This window comes from Aethalodelphis obliquidens, unplaced genomic scaffold (genome assembly GCF_003676395.1).
Source record: "Aethalodelphis obliquidens isolate GAN/ISIS:26980383/991018 unplaced genomic scaffold, ASM367639v1 scaffold2, whole genome shotgun sequence".
Lineage (NCBI taxonomy): Eukaryota > Metazoa > Chordata > Mammalia > Artiodactyla > Delphinidae > Aethalodelphis > Aethalodelphis obliquidens.
The window spans coordinates 65,570,380-65,592,822 of NW_020837946.1; the positions used below are offsets into that span (position 1 = coordinate 65,570,380).

Here is a 22,443-nt window from a genome sequence, read left to right on the forward strand (position 1 = left end):
CACACACACACACACACACACACACACACACACACACACACACACACCTTTATACACATATAGGAGTATTTCTGAAGGATGGTTTCCCAAATGAGGGATTACTAATTTAAAGGGAATTATATTTTTTTAGGGTAAGCTAAGCTCCTATAAAAAGTAGATCCAAACATATGTTTTAACACAGTGAGCTTGTGTTTTGGTCACATGTAACTGTTTTGAGTGGGTGTAAGATTTGATCAGGCAGCCTTCTTCCACACTGTCTTCAAGGGACCAAAGCTCTCCATCTTGCAACTCTGCCATTTCCTAAAACCTCATGACATCGGTGTCCAGCTGGTAAAAGGGAAAGAGTGTAGAGGAGTCATCCCATTTTTCTCAAAAGCCCAGGCCCAGAAATGCCATATACTGCTTCCTCTCACATTGGCCATGGCTACCTGTGGAGAAGTGCTGGCTAGCCCTGAGCCCAAGCAAGTAAGGGGAGGGTGGACTTGAGGAGAGATTGCAGCCTCTGCCTCAGGTATACACATTTGACATTTTGATAAATGCTGCCAAATTGTTCTTGTAAGAAATTATACTAAGATTCTCATTAGTAGTATATTGCATGCCCACCCCCCATCCTTACCAGTTCTGGCTATTGTCAAGGTGAGGTTTTTTATTTGTTTTTTAAACAATCTGGTAGAATAAGAATGGTAACTTATTTTTATTTTCATTTCCTTGATCATGTTGCCATTGAGCATCTTTTTTATGCTAAAAGCTATTCTTTTTTCTGTATATTGACTGGTTCTTTTTTTCTTTTTAACGGGATCTGTTCTTTCCTATATTTCTAATGGATTTTTACATCTTTTAGGGGAAGTTCTCCATCATGTTTCTTTTTTGATAGCTTTTTTGGCCCTTCTTTTGCAGTTGACTATCAGAATAACTTGTTTAAAAATAACAAAAAACTATAAGATATTGGGTTGAATTGCATTAAGTCTGTAGATTATTTGGGGAGAATATTTTTAACCCCAAATGAGTATTATCATTAGGTAGCTATTGATCTACAGGAAACAACCACACATCTCGGGGCATGTGATACTGTGCACTAATTTGTACTTTGGTGTGGGTCATCTAGGGTCACTGACCCGGTCCAGATGTGTGTCTGGGACTCTGCTTCAAGTTTCAGATCCAGCTGGGAGGGCGTGGCACCTCATTGCAGTTTGGACTCTGGTCCACTCGAAGGGTGTTCTTCACTGGGCTCCAGCCAAAGAACACCAGCTACCTAGAGGATGCCCTTCTTATGATGATAGCAGAGTTGCAGAGGACAAGCAGAAATATGCGATGCCTCTGAAACAGGCGTGGCACACCGCCATTCCTGTCCACATCCCATTGGCCAAGAAAAATGTCCACGTTTATCGTTGGGGGCAGTGAGGCACAAGCCAGCATTTCTAGGGGGAACTGCTCAGTTACATGGCAGAAAGCATGTAATCAGGGAGAGTGAAAAAGCTGGAGCTAACAATTCAACATAGCACACCATGCATGATAAGAAACCTAGTGTGTTACCCCATTTATTCAGTTCCGTTTCTGAATACCCTTGATAAAGTTTTATAGGAATTTCTATAGCTTTTGCATATTTCTTACTAAGTTTTGTTTTTGTTCCTATTATTAAAAGGATTTTTTAATAACATTTTCTAATTTATTTTTACCACATTGGATCTATTTTAATGTTGTGAATTCCATTAATAGAGTTTTTGATATTCAGCCCATCTTTACATTCCTGGAATTCTTGTAATAAATCTGTGTGGTCAGGGTGAATTATTCTTTTAATATACTGTTGAGTATGGTAGAATGTATTCATATCTTTTGTAAACATATCAAAATTAAGATCCAGAGATTCTTTGGGGTTTAAATAATGAGATTGATAATTTTCATAAAGGAGATGTCACTTTACTAATTAAAATTACTTATTTAAGCAGTGGAATAATAAGCAAACCAAGTTTTCAAGGCATCAAATAAAAATACATGACATTACCTGAAATTTTTTTTGCAGGTTAATGCTGCAAGATAATCAAAATGTGGAAGCACTAAGAATGATGGCCCTTTACTATTTGTGTAGGGAGGGGGATATAGAGAAGGTAAGTTGTATTGTACTATTATATTTATGTTTCCTATACTAAATATGTATTTAGTTACACACACACATGCACATACAAAAGTGCCTTGAAGTGCTGTTTTAGAATGTATGACATGGTAGTTTTTAGTTGATTCCTAGAAATATACCTTAACAAAGAGGTGGGTTTGTTAAATCACCTAGTAAAGCAAAAATATCATATAGTTAAAATTACCTATGAAAACTTTTAAAATTATTAACTACAGCACGTGCTGTTTCTATGTAAAACTCATGTGCAGTAATATATATGATTAATGTAACAAGTGATGCTGGGTATGGAAGAGAACATACACAAAATATAATTCATAGTACTTTTACAATTTTATTGAGTTTGCATAAGTTAAATTAGGATGAAATCCCATTGCATAAGTTAAATGGGATGCATAAGTTAAATTAGGATGAAATCCCATTGGACCTTATAAGGCACATGTTTTCTCTGCTAGTGAACACATTGACTGTATACTAGATTATGGAATGCCAAAATCCAGTCTGAAGTAAATAGTATTATAACAAGTGATAGATTTAGACTGGTATTTAGTCTGGTTAAATTGGATAATATGATAGTACCTAGTAAATACTTCAGTAAATACTAGAAGAATCTTAGAGGAGCAACTCTTCAGTAAATTTTTCAGGCATTGAAATTATTTATGTCAAGTATCTGATTTTTCTGTTCTAGAAAATATTTTAAATATAAACCAGGATATATAGGTAATCCAAGGACTGATCTCATATTATAGTAATGTTTGTAAATATGTTATCATTCATATCTCGTGTGTTATGAATTAATTATTGGAGAGGGAGCTTGGCATGTATAGTTAATTGAATATTATGGGTATCTTTACCCACCCTTAGGAAACCCAAAAGTTTCCATTCAATAACAATTATTAAGGAAACACATTTTAAAATGCAGTTATTTATTTATAATTATTCAACTTTTTAGAAAAGGGCCTTTTATCCTCTTGCAACGTATAAGATTTCATTGGAAGAAGGGGACTTTATAAAAGCAAAGATCTTTTTAAATATTAATAATAATATTTATTAGTGTACATGTCATGTATTATGTTCTTTTATTCTTAGTTTATTTTTAAATAATACTGAATACTTTTTGTTTTAGGCTGCCGCCAAGCTGGAAAACTTAGGAAATGCACTAGATGCCATGGAACCACAGAATGCTCAACTTTTTTATAATATCACAATAGCCTTCAGCAGAACTGTAAGAGTGCCAACAGAGCTCTGTTATTTGTAGCTGGAAATATAAAATTAGTCACAAATGTTGAGGCACCAAAAAGCACATGACCTAGAGTGAAAATGTGATGTGTCTATAAATATGTGATACATTCTTAAGGTAGTTCAGAAGAGATACAGTTTCCAGCTATCAGAAGCCATCATGGAGGTATCATGGAGGAAGTGGTACCCGTGAATCCTTTAAGGATAGGGAAGTGCCTTCCAGACAAAGGAAATGGAATCAGAGCGTAGGATTTACGGCTAGGGTTGTTCTTTGTTTTATGTTTTTAAAACTATTTTTTGAACGTTGTAAAGTGGGTAATAGGCTATTTGGGTGGGGGAAGTGGTTGCTATCTTATTTTTTTTATAATAATAAAGAAATGATTTTATTACAAGCACCCAGTAAAAAGGTAGTTGGGAATGGAATGGAAAAATACAGCAGAATTTTAAAATCACTACAAGAAATGAGAGGATTAAAAAGTTAACTAAACTAGAAAAATATAAATAAGGAAAGGAGACACAGTAAATAAAATAATTATTAAAATAAATTTGAAAGAAAATAATCAAGGATATTAATTGTTAAATGACATGAATAAACTGAATTCTCTTATTTAAAAACAAAGATTGTCAGATCACGTGAAATTTAGAGGAACTGTCCCTGCCCCGCCGCCCCATTATTATGGAAGTTTGAGTTAAGGGGGGGTATTTACTTTTTTTATTTACCTACTGCCAGACACGTGGTTTTTATTACTTTACAACAAATCAAACAATTTAGTAAGTAACAACTCTTCAAACTTGTTATGTTCAAAAAGTATATACTTATTCTGACAGCATTGCCATTTCTTGAAATATTTTTGAAGGCTTTTTTTCAAAAAGATTCTAAGGTGTGGTTCTCACTGGTGGTATACTTGTCTTTAGGGGTAAAGCAGATCCTTGTCCTAGCTTTTGATTCAATAAAAATATATATATTCAATAAAATATATATATATATGTTTCTCTATATTACTCTAGATATACACACACATATATATACACACACATAAATATATATAAAACCTTAAAGTAATGATTTTCTTTTCTGATTATAGGACAATCATGAGACAGTTTGAAAAAAGAGCTCTGAAAATTTTGCTTGTGCAGCATCATTAGAAGCAGTAAACTTTTCAAGATAGCTGTTTTTTAAAAGCATTACTCATAAGGTTAAGTTCTGATAGGATATGAACTCTTGCTGCACTGTCTAGATAGTAAATGGAGTAGTTTTATTTTTCTTTATGAAATTATTTTATATTCTTCCTACATTCTGAATCTGTGAAATAAAAATTATTTATATGTACATTTAGAAAAAATGAATTCTTCCGAGTAGAAGTGTTTTAATCTAACTTAAATTTTTTTTTCTTCTTAGTGTGGACGTAGTCAACTGATTCTTCAAAAAACCCAAACATTACTAGAGAGAGCTTTTAGTTTAACTCCTCAGCAATCAGAATTTGCTACAGAACTTGGATACCAAATGATTTTACAGGGGAAAGTTAAAGAGGCATTGAAGTGGTATAAGACTGCCATGACACTAGATGAAACCAGTGTCTCTGCACTAATTGGTATGACAACCATATCTATGAGTGATTCTCATACAGATGCAAGTAATGATTGCTTTTCATACCTGCCATTAAAGAAGAAAAGACATATTTTATGGTTTTCTAAAATTAAACTGTTCTCCACTGTCTACAACAGAAAAAAATATCATGTACCTTTAAGAATAAAATTTTTACTTCTTAAATATTATCTTAAGAGAATAGATTTTTATGAGATAATTCACATAAATTATGAATACCGTAGTAACTGATTTTCTGTGGGTACAAAGCTACCCATTTTCTTTTCTTTCACTCTTTTTCTTCTTTCTGTCTTTGTTTTTAAATCTAAAACTTAGATGTATTATGGCAAAAAAAATCTTGTTTAATTAATGTTGTTTGTGTTAGCTTGAAGTGTACGTGCGTGAAATGATGTGGATTTTTACCATTTCTGTCTTTTTGTTTTTAGGATTTATCCAATGTCAATTAATAGAAGGGCAACTACAGGAGGCAGATCAGCAGTTAGAATTCCTTAGTGAAATTCAGCAGTCTATTGGAAAATCGGCGGTATAGTATTTTATTTTATTTTATCAGATGGTAGATCCTAGCTACTATTTATAAAATATGAAATTTTTAATGTCTTAATATTTAGTGATGGTTTTAGAGGACTATTGTACACTAATTTTAATATGTAATTACATTTATTAATTTACCTCCGTGCATAATTAGACTTAAGATTCTAAAAATCCATCCAAGCTAATATTTAAGTTTGAACAAATGCTGTACATAAACAGCACTTCATATACTTTTGAAATCTAAGTAGAAATAAATGGCTTTATAACTGCATGGAGTAATTTATGAAAACTACCTATTTTCCAGGAATTAACCTATTTACATGCAGTTCTCGCTATGAAGAAAAATAAACGACAAGAAGAAGTTATTAATTTGTTAAATGATGTCCTAGACACTCATCTTTCACACTTAGAAGATTTACCTCTTGGCATACAGTATTTTGAGAAGTTAAATCCTGATTTCTTGCTAGAAATTATTACAGAATATCTGAATTTCTGTCCATTGCAGGTAAGTAATTCTGGGACTTATTTTCAAGGATGCATTTACATGGTGTTTTATAAAAGATGCTAATAAACGATGTTCTACATGTTAGACTATAATCGGCATCTTAAAATGGAAGCATTTGTATCTATATTAGGTGAAATAATTTTTAATGAAACTATTTACAGTAATGACTACTATCAACTAATAAATGTGTTGGTTTACAAACATTCATTTGTAATTCATAAAATCTTAAAATCTTAAATTTAAACAAAGTATTAGAAGTCATTTAATTCAGACACCCACCTTGTATTTGAATCTACTCCACAACATCCTCATTAAGTGCCCACCCCATCTCTGGATGCACTCAGAGATGCAGTTCGTATTGTATAACTGTGATTATTAGACTGTATTTCCTATGTTAAGTCAGACTTCACTTTATATTACAAAATTCACCCGTTTATCGGTCCTTCTTCTGCTCTGGAGTGACATGGAGCAAGTCTAGCTACTTAGTCTAGGCAAGGACCATTCCTCATTCATAAAACACACCTTCAGATTTTGGAAATTAGTTTTCATGTTCCTCTAAACAATTCCAGGTTTCCAGCCATTTCTTTTTTCATGACATAGTTTGAGCACGCTGGTTGTAAGCCTGAGGATGTTTTTCATTTGATCAGTGCCTCATTAAGCTCACTCTTCCAAATACGGATTTGGACTGCAAGACTTAGAAGAGATTCTCTGCTCCCTAATTCTGGATGTCCATCTAGCTTCCTTTTTGTGAATCACGTTACATTATCGACCCCTATTGAATTAACTGTTAACTGAAGTCCTTAGATTGGTTATTCGCTATAACTGTGGACCCAAGTGTAGGACTCTACATTTATCCCTGTGAAATTTTCTCTCTCCAGATTTATCCCATAATTCCAGATTACCTTGTCCTTTTGGATCCTGATTGTCATCTGCCTGTCTAGCTCTGAGTAGAACAAAGAATGGAGCCCTCTGTTTTGTTGCCAGGGAGTTCATTCCCAGTTAGTGTGGATCCATTAGTCAACACTCTTACTACAGACAGTAAGCAGATGACTTGACTTTATTATACTCAACTCACAACTCAACACAGGGATATCGTGACGGGCACTAGCAAATACTTAATTCCTAAAAGCATAGTTTTTAGCATTCTCTCTGATTTACAGCTTCAGTAACTGTAAATGAACTTCAGTAACTGTTCATGACCTTCCCTTAGGGAACTCATGCTGCCTTTCATTGACCATCATGTCCTTTTCCAGACTTTGATGACCTATTTTTTTTCAACTAATCCGTCTGGAATCACACCTGGGATTGATCTCAGTCTCAGTCGTGATCTGTTTTCAGTTGCCAAGGAGTTCGAAAGCATTTTTCAGTACTCATGCAGTATTTAGATTTCATTCAACAAATGCTTGCACCAGTGTGTTGCTCAGAGCTGGGGAAATAGTTTGTAAAAACAAACTACAACCCTTGCCTTCTTGAAACATGAGTACTAGCAGGAGGATACATAATATAATTAAGTCAATCATGTAGTATGTTTGAATATCACAGAAGAAAATAACAGAACAGGGCAGAATGGGTAGTAATTTTAGATAAGGTGGTCTGGGTAGGCCTCATTAAGATGGGAAAATTTGAACAAAAACTTGAAGGTTGTGGGAATATGGTATAGAGTGTTTCAGGCAAAGGGAGCCGTTGTGCAGGTGGCCCAAAGGGACACAGAGATGAGTGTGCCCAGGACAGTGTGAGGAGTTGGGGAGTAGTCACCGTGAGGTCTCAGCACAGAGACCAGTGTGGTAACTTCTCTGGCTTCAGTTCTGAGTACAGTGGGGAGCCACCAGAAGGCTTCCAGCATGATCCAGTTCAGCATTTTAAAAGGAGTCTTCTGGCAGCTCTGCCGAGAGTAAACTGTACAAGGAGCAAGAAATAACGTGTTAAATGGTAGTTGGGTCCCTAGTCCACAGACATCCTATTTTTCCATAATATAACCTTCATCAGCATGATAAGAATCTAATTAGCATTTAAAATGCTGTTTTCCTGGGGAAATATCAGAAAGGCAGACTTGTCTCTCCAGCTCCGTTTCTACTTTGGCCCTTTTATATATATACTTTCTAAAATCAAACATATTATCTTAGAGATTATCCATATAAGTCCTGTTTTTTTTCTGTGATTCACTGTGAAATTACAGTAAAAAACAATGAGTAATTCTTAGCAATTGGCAGAGAACATTATCAGAACTTCACCCTTTTACCTATGCTTTCATTATTTTCAGTTACACTGAAGAAATAAATGTTTTAAGAATATACTCTGTACCCATTACTGTGTGAGTCTGTCATACAGAGTGAAGTAAGTCAGAAAGAGAAAAACAAATACCGTATGCTAACACATATATATGGAATCTAAGAAAAAAAAAAGGTCATGAAGAACCTAGGGGTAAAACAGGATTAAAGACACAGACCTACTAGAGAATGGACTTGAGGATATGGGGAGGGGGAAGGGTAAGCTGTGACAAAGTGAGAGAGTGACATTGACATATATACACTACCAAACGTAAAATAGATAGCTAGTGGGAAGCAGCCGCATAGCACAGGGAGATCAGCTCGGTGCTTTGTGACCACCTAGAGGGGTGGGATAGGGAGGGTGGGAGGGAGACGCAAGAGGGAAGAGATGTATAACTGATTCACTTTGTTATAAAGCAGAAACTAATACAACATTGTAAAGCAATTATACTCCAATAAAGATGTTAAAAAATAAGTAAATAAAATGGATCAAATGTCAAAAAAAAAAGTCTGATCTTTGAGACACATAAGACCCTTAGCCCTATAAGAGAGGCAAAACTAAATATGAAACTACTATAAAACTGTATAAGACAAAGAATGCTGAATTATTATATAGATTATAAGCACTATAGAAATTTCAAGAAGTTGAAGTATTCTAGGCATCAGTAGTTTTATACTCTGAAAATCCTTTTGAGCACACATTTTTTTGATGCCTCAACATAGTGAGAACATACCACACTTTCTTGTTAGTAAAGTGGCTCTTCATAGGAGTGACTGTCAGTAAGAGGCGGTGCTCCAGTTAAGAATCTGTGTATGTGGAGTGTAAGATTGGGGGGATGGGAGGATCACCCTTCAGATAAAGGAAGGAGTATTAGTAAGGCAAAGCAGGGAGAATGAACATTTGATATTTAAACTCTAATATCACATTTCTAAATTGTGAGTGAATAACCACTGGATAAAGGTGGGTTGAATAGACAGCCATTAAAAGAATAAAAAAGTGGTCTAGTACTGCTTTAGTTATCGTATTCACTATTAATAAAAAGAGAAAAAAAATTTGAAGGCCTACAACATGCCAGGCGGAAAAGTGGGGAATATGAAGGTATGAGACATTTGGTGTAGTATACGTGAGTGTTCAACCTTCGGACTTTTGCTAGAATGATGAAATCTGAATTCTCTAGAAACTGACCTTACAGTATTTTAGGGGGTGGTGCAAGTTACTCAACTGAGTAAATCACAAGGCAGGTTTAGAGTTAGAACTCGCATTGCCTTGACTCTCAATTCCAGCAAGAAACTCTACCTCTCGTTATCGTTCCTTTGAACAGATATGTTTTCTTGACAGAGTTTAAACAGATATGCTCATTTCATATGTTATCAAATTAGTAACTGTATAATAATTTCACAGTTATTTTGCTGAGCAAAAGCCATCATTTATATAGTCTGTTCATAGATCCCAGGGAGATAAATTAGTATTAGTCCAGTCATAGTAAAAATATTGGGCAATAAATAGAATAAGACAAATTTTAGAAAAATATGTGATTTTTGCTCTTCACATTACAATTAATATGTGTTTATTTTTAGCTAAATACTATTATAAACCTATAAAAAATGATCTGATTTGTTTAGCCTGCAAGTCCTGGGCAACCTCTTTCTCCACTTCTCAGACGTTGTACCTCAATCCTGGAGACTATAGTAAGAACTGTTCCCGGTCTTCTGCAAGCTGTCTTCCTAATAGCAAAAGTGAAATATTTGTCAGGTAAGATATACATTAAAATCTTAAAATAACCTTTATATTCTGATGTTGATAAGAACTAGTATAAACAAACAAAGAACTCCTTGTATGAATAGTCACATAAAATAGTCACATAGAATAGTCTTCATAGAATAGTCACGTAAAATGTACCTTTTACGTGTGCACAGATAAGTAATTTTTATCCAAAATAAAACTGCATAACTTTCTTTACTATTTAATTCTTTAAAAAATTACTATAAACTTCTGTGGTTCAAGTGAATGTCTGGGAAAATACAGTTCTACCACTTAAAAAATGTCCGTCAGGTGGTACTAGGTCCTGGCAGTATAATTTATAGTCTTTAATCTCTCCTTTGAACAGATTATAATGGTTGACTCATTGGCATGATCAAATGTGATGTTCACCGGGTTTCAGGCCCGTAAGAAATTCATTGATTAATTTCTATTTAGTTTCTGTGATTGGTTATACATAGCTTTAAAAAAATATCCTCAGTTACAACCTTAGATTTTTAGGACACAAACATATGTATGACAATATATATAAAAGTAGACCATCATATGGTACTTAGGTATGTATCTTTGCTGGCTGAATGCTATGCAAAGTAAGTTAAGTTTGTAAAGTCCTATAGGACAGAAACCAACTTCAAGGTGTTCATTATCGTTAACAGTTACTTCTTGTACATAATGGAACGAGTTAAGAGTTTGACCTTACTAATTTTTTGGCTTTGTTTTAACTGTTTTTGGGGTTTTTTAAAAATAAATTTATTTATTTATTTATTTTTGGCTGCATTGGGTCTTCGCTGCTGTGCGCGGGTTTTCTCTAGTTGCAGCGAGCGGGGCCTACTCTTCGTTGTGGTGCGCGGGCTTCTCATTGTGGTGGCTTCTCTTGTTGCGGAGCACGGGCTTTAGGCCTGCGGGCTTCAGTAGTTGTGGCGCACGGGCTTGGTTGCTCCACGGCATGTGGGATCTTCCCGCACCAGGACTCGAACCCGTGACCCCTGCATTGGCAGGCAGATTCTTAACCGCTGTGCCGCAAGGCAAGTCCCTTTAACTGTTTTAAAAAGAGAACCAAATGATCACAAAAGCTTGTTTCACTTCTAAAATACTCTAGTTGTAAGAAGTGACTCTCTATTACCTTCTCTGATTGAGTTCTGTTGAGCCACATCGTATTTCTACTTTCTTCCCAGTTAGAACCGGTATCACCTACTAGGTGATCAAACTGGGACTTTGAGTTCTGTGATTAATTTGTAAACACTCATTATTTATTTTGAATTTTGATACAAATCCGTTTCAATAGAGTAATAGTTAATTGCCAAAGTCTTAGGAAGGAAACTCTTGTATATTAACCCCATTTTTAAAAAGAGCAGCCTGAAATAATGTGAAACAGTGGTGGCACGTGTCTGAATAGCAGTATTCTTGCTAAATTGCCAACTGCAGTGACTTCCGGCACCAACTACCTGGAGTTGGGCTAAACTTCACAGGTTAAGGGCACAATTCTCCATCATACTGCCCTCATTTTAGATAGCCACAAGTTCAGGGGTTCCCAGGGCCTCCTGCACTTCTGACCAGCTTGCTACTAATTTAAGGGTTCTTATGATTCCCTTCAGGTTCGATAATTCACTAGAAAGACTCATAGAACTCAGGAAAGCACTATATCTAGGATTAGAGTGTTATGATAGCAAACTGAAATTTGAAAGTCATCCAAACCAGCAAAAGGAAGAGATGCAGAGGATGAGGTCTGGGAGGGTCCCAGATGTGGAGCTTCCGTTGTCCTCTCCCTGTGGAGTCAGGACACATCAACTTCCCGACAAATCAATGACGACACCTGTGGAACATTAGCAACCAAGAGAACTCACCCAAGGTTCGGTATCCAGAGTTTTATTAGGGTTTTATTACATAGACATCGACTGAATCTTTGGCCATGTGATTGAAGTCAGTCTCCAGCTCCCCTCTCCCTAGGTTAGGCTGATTATAGGTGGCTCAAAGCCCTACCCTTCTAGTCACAGGGTTGGTCTTTCTGGCATGGCCAGCCACCATCGTGAGTCACATCATTAGCATAAGCTCTCAGGGCCCACCATGAATAACAAAGATTCTCCTATTGCTTGGGAAATTCCAAGATTTAGAGACTGTGTCCTGGGAACTGTCTCCCTGTCTCCCTATCTCCCTGGGATAAAGACCAGCCAAATTCTTTATTACATAGGACCTGACAAAGGCAGAACTGCAGGACAGAAATTTCTTCCATTTTTCTCTCAAGAGAAATTGGGCCGCTCTTAGATAAGAATGTGATATTGATGTGATCTTTGTTTTTATGGCCCGTTTTTTCCCAACAGTGATGACCCGTTTCTCCATTGAAATACTTAGTGGCCTCCTGAAGCTAACCGGACATATTCTTCCTCCTTACCTTTAGAAGAAACAAAAAAGATTATGATTTCAGTTATTCATACAGTCCTCATTGTTTTTTCCAGTCTCTTATTTGCAAACCCTAATTCTTTTCTGTGTACTCTCTCCACTTAGTAATAACCTCTTTTTTCAAGTTATCTCCTTAATCCTCCTCCTTCCTAAAAGAATATGGGGGTGGCAATTTGCATGCAAATTTATTATGCTTAATCTTCCCTTCTTCTTTTGTCTGCACAGTTCTGAGTGTTGGATTGTATCACAGTGAAAAAGAATCTAATGTTTATTATGCTTGATGGTTAACTGACACATTTAGACACTGTATTTAATAAGTTATTGTGCTACCCCAGCTAAATTATTGTTCATTAATCCTCTGTCTCTAAGAAAGCGTTTTCTGTTTAAATGGATTTCTGTTAGAAGAAAGTTGAGCGTTTGGGAACTGAAGGCCTGACTGTTAGCCTTACTTTGTCTGTTAAGGTGTTAGGTAAGGTTACAGAGAGTAATTGAACGGATACCTTAGCAGAGTTACATGGGGAGCTGGCCTAGCTACACCTACTTAAGGCCAGTTTATGAGACGGCTAAATGCAAATCAGTGTGGGTGACATCACGAAACTTCTAGCACCTAGAGTCTGTGCTGTTGTTTCTCTGAAGAGCCTCTTCTACCTTATCTGTCAGCCCAAGGTAGATTCCAATATTCTGTTCACTTTCATCTTGATCATATCCTTCTATTTTAAGATTCCCAGATGTACTTACTAACCTATAATGGAATATAATCTGCCAAAATGCTGAATCATCCTGCTGTATACCTGAAACTAACACAGTATTGCAAACCAACTACAATAAAAGAAAAAGTCTTCCAGATGTACAATACCTGTGGTTCCAAAACATTTGATATTTCAGTTAGTATTTAAAGGCATTTTAAATCTGTAACTCACATTTCTAACCCCCTGGAATATAACCTTATGCCTTTTTTGGTTATTTTTTGTACAGTAGTAAAATTTCTAGCCTAGATGTGGCACTATAACATTCTGTTTAAATTTCTATGTCTTACATAACTTATTTTAATGAAATTGTAAATTAAAAATATTCTTTTGACAAGGAGAATACAGGTACATTTAAAGGGCTTCAGATTTTTTCACATACTTTTCCTTATTTGCTCCTTATGACCAAGGGATGGCCTGGCTTTAGATATATTCTTTCATGCATATTAAAAAGAAACTGACTAGTGCAGGTAGAGGTTAAGCTAAGGCCTTACGAACAGAGAACTTTTAAGTTCAAACACCAGAACTATCCATAGACTAAATACTTTTCTCCCTGTTCTCTCAGGTTTCCTCTTGATCATTTTGTATTATAATAGTGCTTTGTTTCCTCATTAGGTGATATTGAAGCAGCTTATAATAATCTGCAGCATTGCCTAGAACACAGTCCTTCCTATGCAGATGCTCATCTCCTGATGGCTCAGGTTTATTTGTCTCAGGAAAAATTCAAATTGTGTTCTCAGTCTCTTGAACTTTGTCTGAGCTATAATTTTAAGGTAAGTGTTCCAGACTCAAGTGGATAAGACATATCACCCTCCTTGAACCTTTAGCAAATGTTTACATATTCAACTATTTTGTTTCTTAGCCTGTAATATTTTGCTAATAAATGCATTATTAATGGAAATTTTTTTTTTTTTTTTTTTTTTTGCGGTACGCGGGCCTCTCACTGTTGTGGCCGCTCCCGTTGCGGAGCACAGGCTCCGGACGCACAGGCTCAGCGGCCATGGTTCACGGGCCCAGCTGCTCCGCGGCATGTGGGATCCTCCTGGACCGGGGCACGAACCCGTGTCCCCTGCATCGGCAGGCAGACTCTCAACCACTACGCCACCAGGGAAGCCGATAATGGAAAATATTTTGAACTCATTAGCAGTAGGAGAAAAAAATGGAGGCAACTGTGGTGTGGTTAAACAACTATATGGACTTGGCAACAAAAGACCTGGAGATAGTGTCTGGTCTTTTCACCTGTCTCTCTCTGAACCTCAGTTTTCTTTTCTAGAACACTTATATAATAATACCCTACAATTATAGTGAACATTAAATGCAATATGAATATGTAGAGATAATTGTACACTGTAGAGCATTGTGCCAAATATTTTTATGTATAAGGATTTTATTTTATTGCCTGTTTCTTTCTTGGACCTTGGTGTTTAATAACTTCTTTTTAGATACATCATCAGAGAACAGCTAGTCATTTTAAAAGTTGGTATGTGGTTTGAGGATATAAACACACTAGATTTCTATCCAAGGTATTCTGTGTGAACATCTCATATCCCTGAGCATTACGGAAAGTCCTAGGTTCAGGGGCTTCCTGAGCAACCTGGAATCAAGGAGGAGCTCCTCAGACTTTTGCTTTGGTTGGCAGTGTCTTGAGCCCTTCGATGTGAGAACACTTTAGTACACTGGAGAATTCAAGTTCCAGGCAAGGTTTGCAGAAGATAATGCCTGCTTCTTAGGACAGTAGTTCTCAAGACTGGTGGTGCATTGTGACCCCAGTGCCAGTGCCCTACCCAGTGAATCAGAATCTCTGAGAGAAGAGCGTAATCATGATTGCTTACACAAGGCCCACAGGTAAACACAATGCCCAGCTACGGCTCAGAACCCAGCATTAGGAGGACTGGAGGTTAGATGGCAGCCACATCATCTCATTCTGGACCATCTTCTTCCCTTTGACTCCTTCCTCATCTTTTGTCATTCTCTTTATTTTTTCTGTATATGCTGTTGATACCCAAAATAAAGACAGGAGATTCATTACTACGTGTTTCAGAGTAGTATCAAAGGGTAAAACCAATGTTTGATTAACGTGTCCTGAAATTTTTAATCTTAAATTATTTATTTATTTGTTTGTTTATTTGTTTATTTAATTTATTTACTTCTGGCTGCAATGGGTCTTTGTTGCGCGCGGGCTTTCTCTAGTTGCAGCAAGGGGGCTACTCTTCGTTGCGGTGCGGTGGCTTCTCTTGTTGCAGAGCACGGCCTTCAGTAGTTGTGGCTCGCGGGCTCTAGACCGCAGGCTCAGTAGTTGTGGCACACGGGCTTAGTTGCTCTGCGGCATGTGGGGTCTTCCCGGACCAGGGCTCAAACTCGTGTCCCCTGCATCGACAGGTGGATTCTTAACCACTGTGCCACCAGGGAAGCCCTGAAATTTTTAATCTTAAAATTAGAAAATAAAAGAAACTGTGTAGAAATCTGATAACTTTATCTCAGTACGAGAAGTCTGAGGTAAAGGAATTCATTTCCTGAAAACTAAAATAATTTCTTAGAATATATTTGCTAGCCTTATAAACTTTGTGTGCAATTTCTTTCCTCTCATAGTAGAAGTACTTAACTTGTTTGTTAACCAACGGAACACTAGGTAGTGTCAGGTTATCTGAATTCTGATTTAATATAATAAATGATCAGAACATGAGTAAGAGGACAGAAATAGACCTCATGCATACAATCACAGGGTAGACTGTCCTCAAAGATCCTATTATTATAACATTTGATGGATTGTAAACTATGTATTGATGTTGTAAACACTCCAAGGAAGTATTTCTGAATATTATTTTTTCAGGTGAGAGAATATCCTTTATATCATTTGATAAAAGCTCAGTCACAAAAGAAAATGGGAGAAATAGCAGAAGCAATTAAAACCCTGCATATAGCAATGAGTTTACCAGGAATGAGGAGAACTGGAACTTCCTCAAAGTCAAAATACAGAAAAACTGAAGTCGATGCAAGCCATCGTTTATCAGTCTTTCTTGAGTTGGTAGAGGTTCACCGCTTAAATGGAGAACAGGTAGGTCAAGTGTAATTCAGTGGCTCAGATCTGAACTTTGTTATTCAAGTATATAGAGTCATAGGAAATGAAAAAGCTAAAATTATTCGCTTGACCAAGTGGTAAAGTTTAGAAAATTTATTTCTCATCACTTAGCACCAGATCATGTTACTTTCTATAGCCCCTGAATTTAGACATAGTTTGTACTGGGATGACTTTATTTATCAGTGTACTTACATTGGCTACCATGAGATGTAATACTAGATATACACTGTATGTGTAATATGAGTAATAATATAATGTAATATGATGTACTGTAGTATGTATTAATATAATGTGTATAATAATATGTATGATTACTTTGGCTATCATGAAATGTAATAATATAATATAGTTATAATTCTGTGAATTCCTAAAAGGGCTCACACACATACACAGAAACACACACACACACACAGACACACACACACACACACAGATGTACTACTGGAATAAAATTAAAGTACCAATCTGAAATTCTAATAGCTGAGAAAATAAAAGAACCACTGAAATAATATAGCTTTGTTAAACTAACAGGACAATCATAAAATCAAATACTTTAAAAAATACAGATAGATAGATCATAAAATCAAATACTTAAAGAATAATATAGATAGGTAGATGGATAGATAGGTAGAAAGAAGGCAAACAAAAATGTAATTCTGAGGAAAGAGTTAGAACCTTGTAGAAAATGAGGAACTTAACATCATTTATATTTGGTTTTTAAGTTGCAGCTGTTGCTAATCAGTTATTTCATTATTTCATATTTTAGTGGAAATTAAGAAGACTGTGTCCAGATACTTGCCGAATCTCAAAGAATTTCCAGTTCACTAATAAATTAATGTAAAATGCACTTAATAAGAAGAACCAATTCTACTATAGATAGTTGATTCTGAAATGCACTGTTTTTTTCACATTTTAACGTTTCTTAAATCAGAATGTTTTAAAATCTCTAAAGCTGAGATGAATTAAAATCAATGACATTTTAGATTCATTGAGGTACAGATTTGGAAATTAGGAAATATATTCACCTGGGGTATAACAAAAATGACATCCTAGAGTAGGGAATAACGTAATCTGCTAGGTAATGTAGAACCATCGGGTACAGAGGGTGACTGTGGACTGGATCCCATCCAAGATGCAGTAATGAACATGGCTAAGAATTTAGGCTTTGGAGTCAGGCTGGTTCTATCATTTGTTAACTTAACTGTCTGAATCTCATTTTACTTACTGCAAAGTGGGGGGTAATTATAGTAACTACCTTAGAGGATTTTTGTGAGAATTAAATGGGTTACTATTTACAATGCTGGGTGCAAAGTAAATGTTTATTAAATTATAGTAGCAACAAGTCTTAGGTAGCAACTGCTGTTGTCCTAGTTATGAGAACACTTTTCAGCTAACAAATATTTATAATGTCATCTTAATTTGGTCTGAGTTTGGTTTTAAATTTTTGTACTTTTCAAAAAAAATCTATCATTATTTCACAAATATCATAACTGTACTAGCATTTATTGTTCATTCTGTATTAGTAGAAAACCTTAGTTTGTAGTGTAATTTGTTGAAATTTTGAATGTTACTTTAAATTCACCTTTATAGCATGAGGCGGCCAAAGTTTTACAAGATGCCATCCATGAATTTTCCGGGACATCTGAAGAGTTGCGTGTCACTATTGCTAACGCAGACCTAGCTTTGGCCCAGGGAGATGTGGAACGGGCTATAAGCATGCTTCAGAATGTTACATCTGAGCAGCCTTATTTCATAGAGACCAAAGAAAAAATGGCAGATATATATCTGAAGCACAGAAAAGAGAAGATGTTATATATCACTTGTTACAGGTAAATGGTTCTTTCAACCCATTATATTTTGACATTTATCTCCTAAAATTAATCCCCAAATTTCTTTCTTTTAACTGCTTTTCAGATACTTTATAGATCCCTTCCTTAATGTGTTCTTGCTTCCTTCTACTACCACCAAACACAGTAACTCTAACCAAGTTACTCTCCCTAAAATGTAAATCGTGGTAATTATGATTTATTTCAACCTGTGGCTTCCTTTAGTTTCTCAGCTCCCCTCTCTCATCAGATGTTATTTTTGGACTTTGAAAGAGCTACAATTACATGTATTCTAATAGCTTAAAAGCATTATGTAATGTAACAATTCAGGGGCTATATAGTCATATTTAACACTCAGTATCATAGCTATAGCAGAAGAAAATTATGGCTTAGTATATACCACACTAAGGTATGGATTACAGAAGTGGCAGGGGTTTAAAAAGTGTCATACACTGATGCCCTTGGGAGTTACTGGGATACACAAAACATGCACACAACACACACTCTCACACGAGACATGGGTGCACACATGCACACACAGGTTGCTCTTACACTTCTCCCCAAACAAAAAGATAAAGGTACAAGCACACACTCCATGTGAGAGAAAATTAATGTTTTATCCTTGAGAATAGTAAAATGTTGATGAATTAAGTCATATTGGTTCATCTATATTTTGTAAATATCAAAGCCCAGAAAGCTGCTCAGATTCGTTGTAGGTACTGAGTGATTCAAAGAAACTGAGCAGCACCCCCTGTATAGATGGATGGACTGGAGTTTCCTAGATTATATTTTCTATGATGTTTCTAAAATATCGGCACTATCATCTCTAATGATATGACAATTTTTTTTTCACTCTTCACACCTTTTATTCTACTATTATTTTTTTAACATCTTTATTGGAGTATAATTGCTTTACATTGTTGTGTTAGTTTCTGCTGTATAACAAAGTGAATCAGCTATACATACACATATATCCCCATATCCCCTCCCTCTTGCGTCTCCCTCCCACCCTCCCTATCCCACCCCTTTAGGTGGTCACAAAGCACCGAGGTGATCTCCCTGTGCTATGTGGCTGCTTCCCACTAGCTACCTATTTTACATTTGGTAGTGCATATATGTATGTATATATAAAATAGGGTTGATGTGTTTGGATGCACTATAGTATAGTAGCTAAAATCATAGGTTTTCTTTTTTCAAGTAGATCTGACACATTAGCTGTAGTAAACTCAGCATTATCTATATAATTGTAACAATTTTCTTTTCTCAGAGTTTTTGGACCAATTAAGTGAGATATTGTACATTAAAGACTTAGCATCACATTATGTGAGCAACCTTGGTATTTTGACCTTTAGTAGTTTACCTTTTGCAGGTAAAAAATAAGCAGCAAATGTTGAAATAGAATATTTTATATTTTTTAAGGTAATTCGTTGTATATGACTTATGCCATGAATATCAGAGCTCAAGATGCATAGGAGGATGATAAGTGTTTGTCATATTTTGCAACTTCATTCCCACATCATGTATTTCTGGATAATGAGAGCTTATATGTTTACTATCTGTATACTTTTACCTGCATTTCAGGAAATAGAAAAATTTAATGAAAAAAATTGTTGACTTAGCATAAACAATCTGAGTGTGGGTATGGCTGGAGTTTTTAAACAATATTACACTGTTGGATATAAAGAAGGCACTCTGAAGGCTATTAGTTCATTGAAAAAATAAGCTTATCTTTTATTTAATTGGTTTAGAAGAAGAAATTTATATTCAATACACTAAGCAGTGTTCGTCTGATTTCCAGAGAAATTGCTGAAAGGATGCCTAGCCCTCGTTCTTTTATTCTCCTTGGTGATGCATACATGAATATTCAAGAGGTAAAGTTTCTGATACTACTGAACTTAGATTTAAAAACAAAACAAAAACCAAAAATTCTTCTTTGTGATTAGTATAACATTCTACTGAAAGGAATTTGGGTTTTTTTCTTCCAGTTTTATTGAGATACAGTTGACATGCAGCACTGTGTAAGTTTAAGGTATAGCATAATGATTTAACTTAAATACATCATGCAATGATTATCACAGTAAGTTCAGTGAATATCCATCATCTTATATAGCTCAAAATTAAAGAAATAGAAAAAAATATTTTTCCCTTATAATGAGAACTCTCAGGATTTACTTTCAACAGCTTTCACGTATAACGTACAGCAGTGTTAATTTTCATGTTGTACATTACATCCCTAATACTTACCTTGTAACTGGAAGCTTGTACCTTTTAACCACCTTCATCCAAATCCCCTCCCCTCATTTTAATAACGTTTACTTAATAGTCAAAGATCCAGTCATCACAATAAAAAGGGAGACAACCATTACAATTAAAAAGTTATAGTTATTTTTCAGGGCTTCCCTGGTGGCGCAGTGGTTGAGAGTCCACCTGCCAATGCCAGGGACACGGATTCGTGCCCCGGTTCGGGAAGATCCCACATGCTGCAGAGTGGCTGGGCCCGTGAGCCATGGCCGCTGGGCCTGTGCGTCTGGAGCCTGTGCTCCGCAACGGGAGGCACTGCAACAGTGGGATGCCCGCATAAAAAAAAGTTATAGTTATTTTTCAAATTGAGATCCAGTTATTCAGCACTATCATTTGAAATAGAGATGATACCAGAAGTAAGGTGAGTCACCTTTAAACAAAAGGATGAAAAGAGCTACTGGCTAAGGTGGTGTTTTCTTCAAAGGGAAGCAATCCTCTGACCTCTGGTTCTGGCTTTTATAATGATGCCAGATGAAAAGCTGTCAAGAAGCCGTCTCTTAGTTCTCATATGACTATTTATGAGGACATGGACCTAAGTAACCTGGGTGGGATTATACTAGTGAGTTACACCTGCACTAGTGATTATCAGCTCTCTGAAGTTATTAAGGTTTCTGGACTTAGTATGTGCTTTATTAGTCTTAGTAAGTATTCCAAATGTAGCCCTTAATTATAGAAGTGTTGCCATTTAATGGGAGCCACCTAAGCTGTTATTTTATTGCTTCATTTTTTATCCGCCAACATTAGCCTGAAGAAGCCATAGTAGCATATGAGCAAGCATTAAATCAGAACCCAAAGGATGGAACATTGGCAAGCAAAATTGGGAAAGCTCTTGTCAAAACTCACAACTACTCAAAGGTAAATACTTTATATTTTGAAATGTATCTGTTTTAACAAATCTGCAAACCCTGCTCTGTGAAAGATCTTCAGCAAGCACTGTTTATATCTTAATGGTTGGAAACTCCAAATTTGTCTTTACAAACTGGAATTTGTGATAAAGACTTTCTCAGTGTCTCAGATTCTTCTCTGCTGCATTTTGCAAAGACTTTTTGGACCCTAAAGTTTACTTCAGGTTTCACCTTACAGCAAAATTCTGCCATGAAATAAATTATGATAAACTTACTGTTACATCTCTTTTATCATATGACAAAGCATAATAGATGTCCTTTCCATTGAACCAGTTTTGGTAAGCCATGTGCTTTGAGGGGTTTTTTTGGTTTTTTGTTTGTTTTGTAGTAAGGATAATAGATTTTCCTTTAGTTATATTCTTGCCCTATTCCTGGTAACTGTTGAACATATATACAACAGCTAGCAAAGTATTTGCATTCACTAACGTTTGGAATAAAACTGGAAAAAATTTTAACAAAGTACTTTGCTTTAGTTACTTGTTGTAAGAAATGCTAGTTGTCTTGTGTAATACTGGATTCTGTAAGAAAAATGTCACACTTAATCACTCATGCAAGTCCATGCATAACCTGCTTTTAGGTTACTTCCAGTTGCTTTAAGTCATAATGTGTGTAGGATCTATGCTTGAATGCCATTCTCATTGCCTTTTTTTTCCCTAACTAAAATGGACTTTGTTTAGGCAATCACTTATTATGAAGCTGCTCTGAAAAATGGACAACAAAATTATCTTTTCTATGACTTGGCTGAGCTCTTATTAAAACTGAAATGGTATGACAAAGCAGAAAAAGTTCTTCAACATGCACTAGCTCATGAACCTGGTATGAAAATCTTTCTTATTTGAAAAAGTATACCTAATATATCTGATTCTTTTATTTTTATATTAGTATGTATTTGTATTGTTAGTGTATGTGAGGTTGGTTCTTTCATTTGTCAGAATGTCACTCTACTAAAGTAAGATATTTTAAAAATCTTAAAACAGATTTGTGAAACAGTTTGTGTTATAGAAAACTACTTTCCAAAGTGACATAAAGGGAATTTCCTTTAGTTTTTTTCTTTACTTTAATTTTTATTATGTGTTATAGTTGATTTACAATGTTATATTAGTTTCAGGTGTACAGCAAAGTGATTCAGTTATACATATATATATGTATACATT

General features: G+C 35.6%; 1 protein-coding gene and 1 long non-coding RNA gene across 3 annotated transcripts in view; one reads left to right on the forward strand and one right to left on the reverse strand.

Moving 5' to 3' along the window:
- LOC113632329 (uncharacterized) overlaps positions 1 to 10,802 on the reverse strand; it is a 20,373-nt gene extending 9,571 nt beyond the window's left edge. Inside the window, exons 1-2 of the long non-coding RNA XR_003437765.1 lie at positions 9,947 to 10,802; positions 7,765 to 7,905 (exon numbers count right to left, since the gene is read on the reverse strand). This is a non-coding gene — a long non-coding RNA (uncharacterized LOC113632329). The remainder of the gene's footprint in view (positions 1 to 7,764; positions 7,906 to 9,946) is intronic.
- The window catches only part of TTC21B (tetratricopeptide repeat domain 21B), an 87,284-nt gene that overhangs the window by 15,699 nt on the left and 49,142 nt on the right, over positions 1 to 22,443 (forward strand). For both annotated transcript variants that reach the window (XM_027129334.1, XM_027129346.1), the window contains 12 exons: positions 2,021 to 2,105; positions 3,255 to 3,353; positions 4,767 to 4,959; positions 5,399 to 5,496; positions 5,809 to 6,009; positions 9,900 to 10,029; positions 13,794 to 13,951; positions 16,009 to 16,233; positions 17,848 to 18,086; positions 19,882 to 19,954; positions 21,129 to 21,239; positions 21,967 to 22,105. In XM_027129334.1, the coding sequence (XP_026985135.1) occupies positions 2,021 to 2,105; positions 3,255 to 3,353; positions 4,767 to 4,959; positions 5,399 to 5,496; positions 5,809 to 6,009; positions 9,900 to 10,029; positions 13,794 to 13,951; positions 16,009 to 16,233; positions 17,848 to 18,086; positions 19,882 to 19,954; positions 21,129 to 21,239; positions 21,967 to 22,105 (1,751 nt within the window). The remainder of the gene's footprint in view (positions 1 to 2,020; positions 2,106 to 3,254; positions 3,354 to 4,766; positions 4,960 to 5,398; positions 5,497 to 5,808; positions 6,010 to 9,899; positions 10,030 to 13,793; positions 13,952 to 16,008; positions 16,234 to 17,847; positions 18,087 to 19,881; positions 19,955 to 21,128; positions 21,240 to 21,966; positions 22,106 to 22,443) is intronic.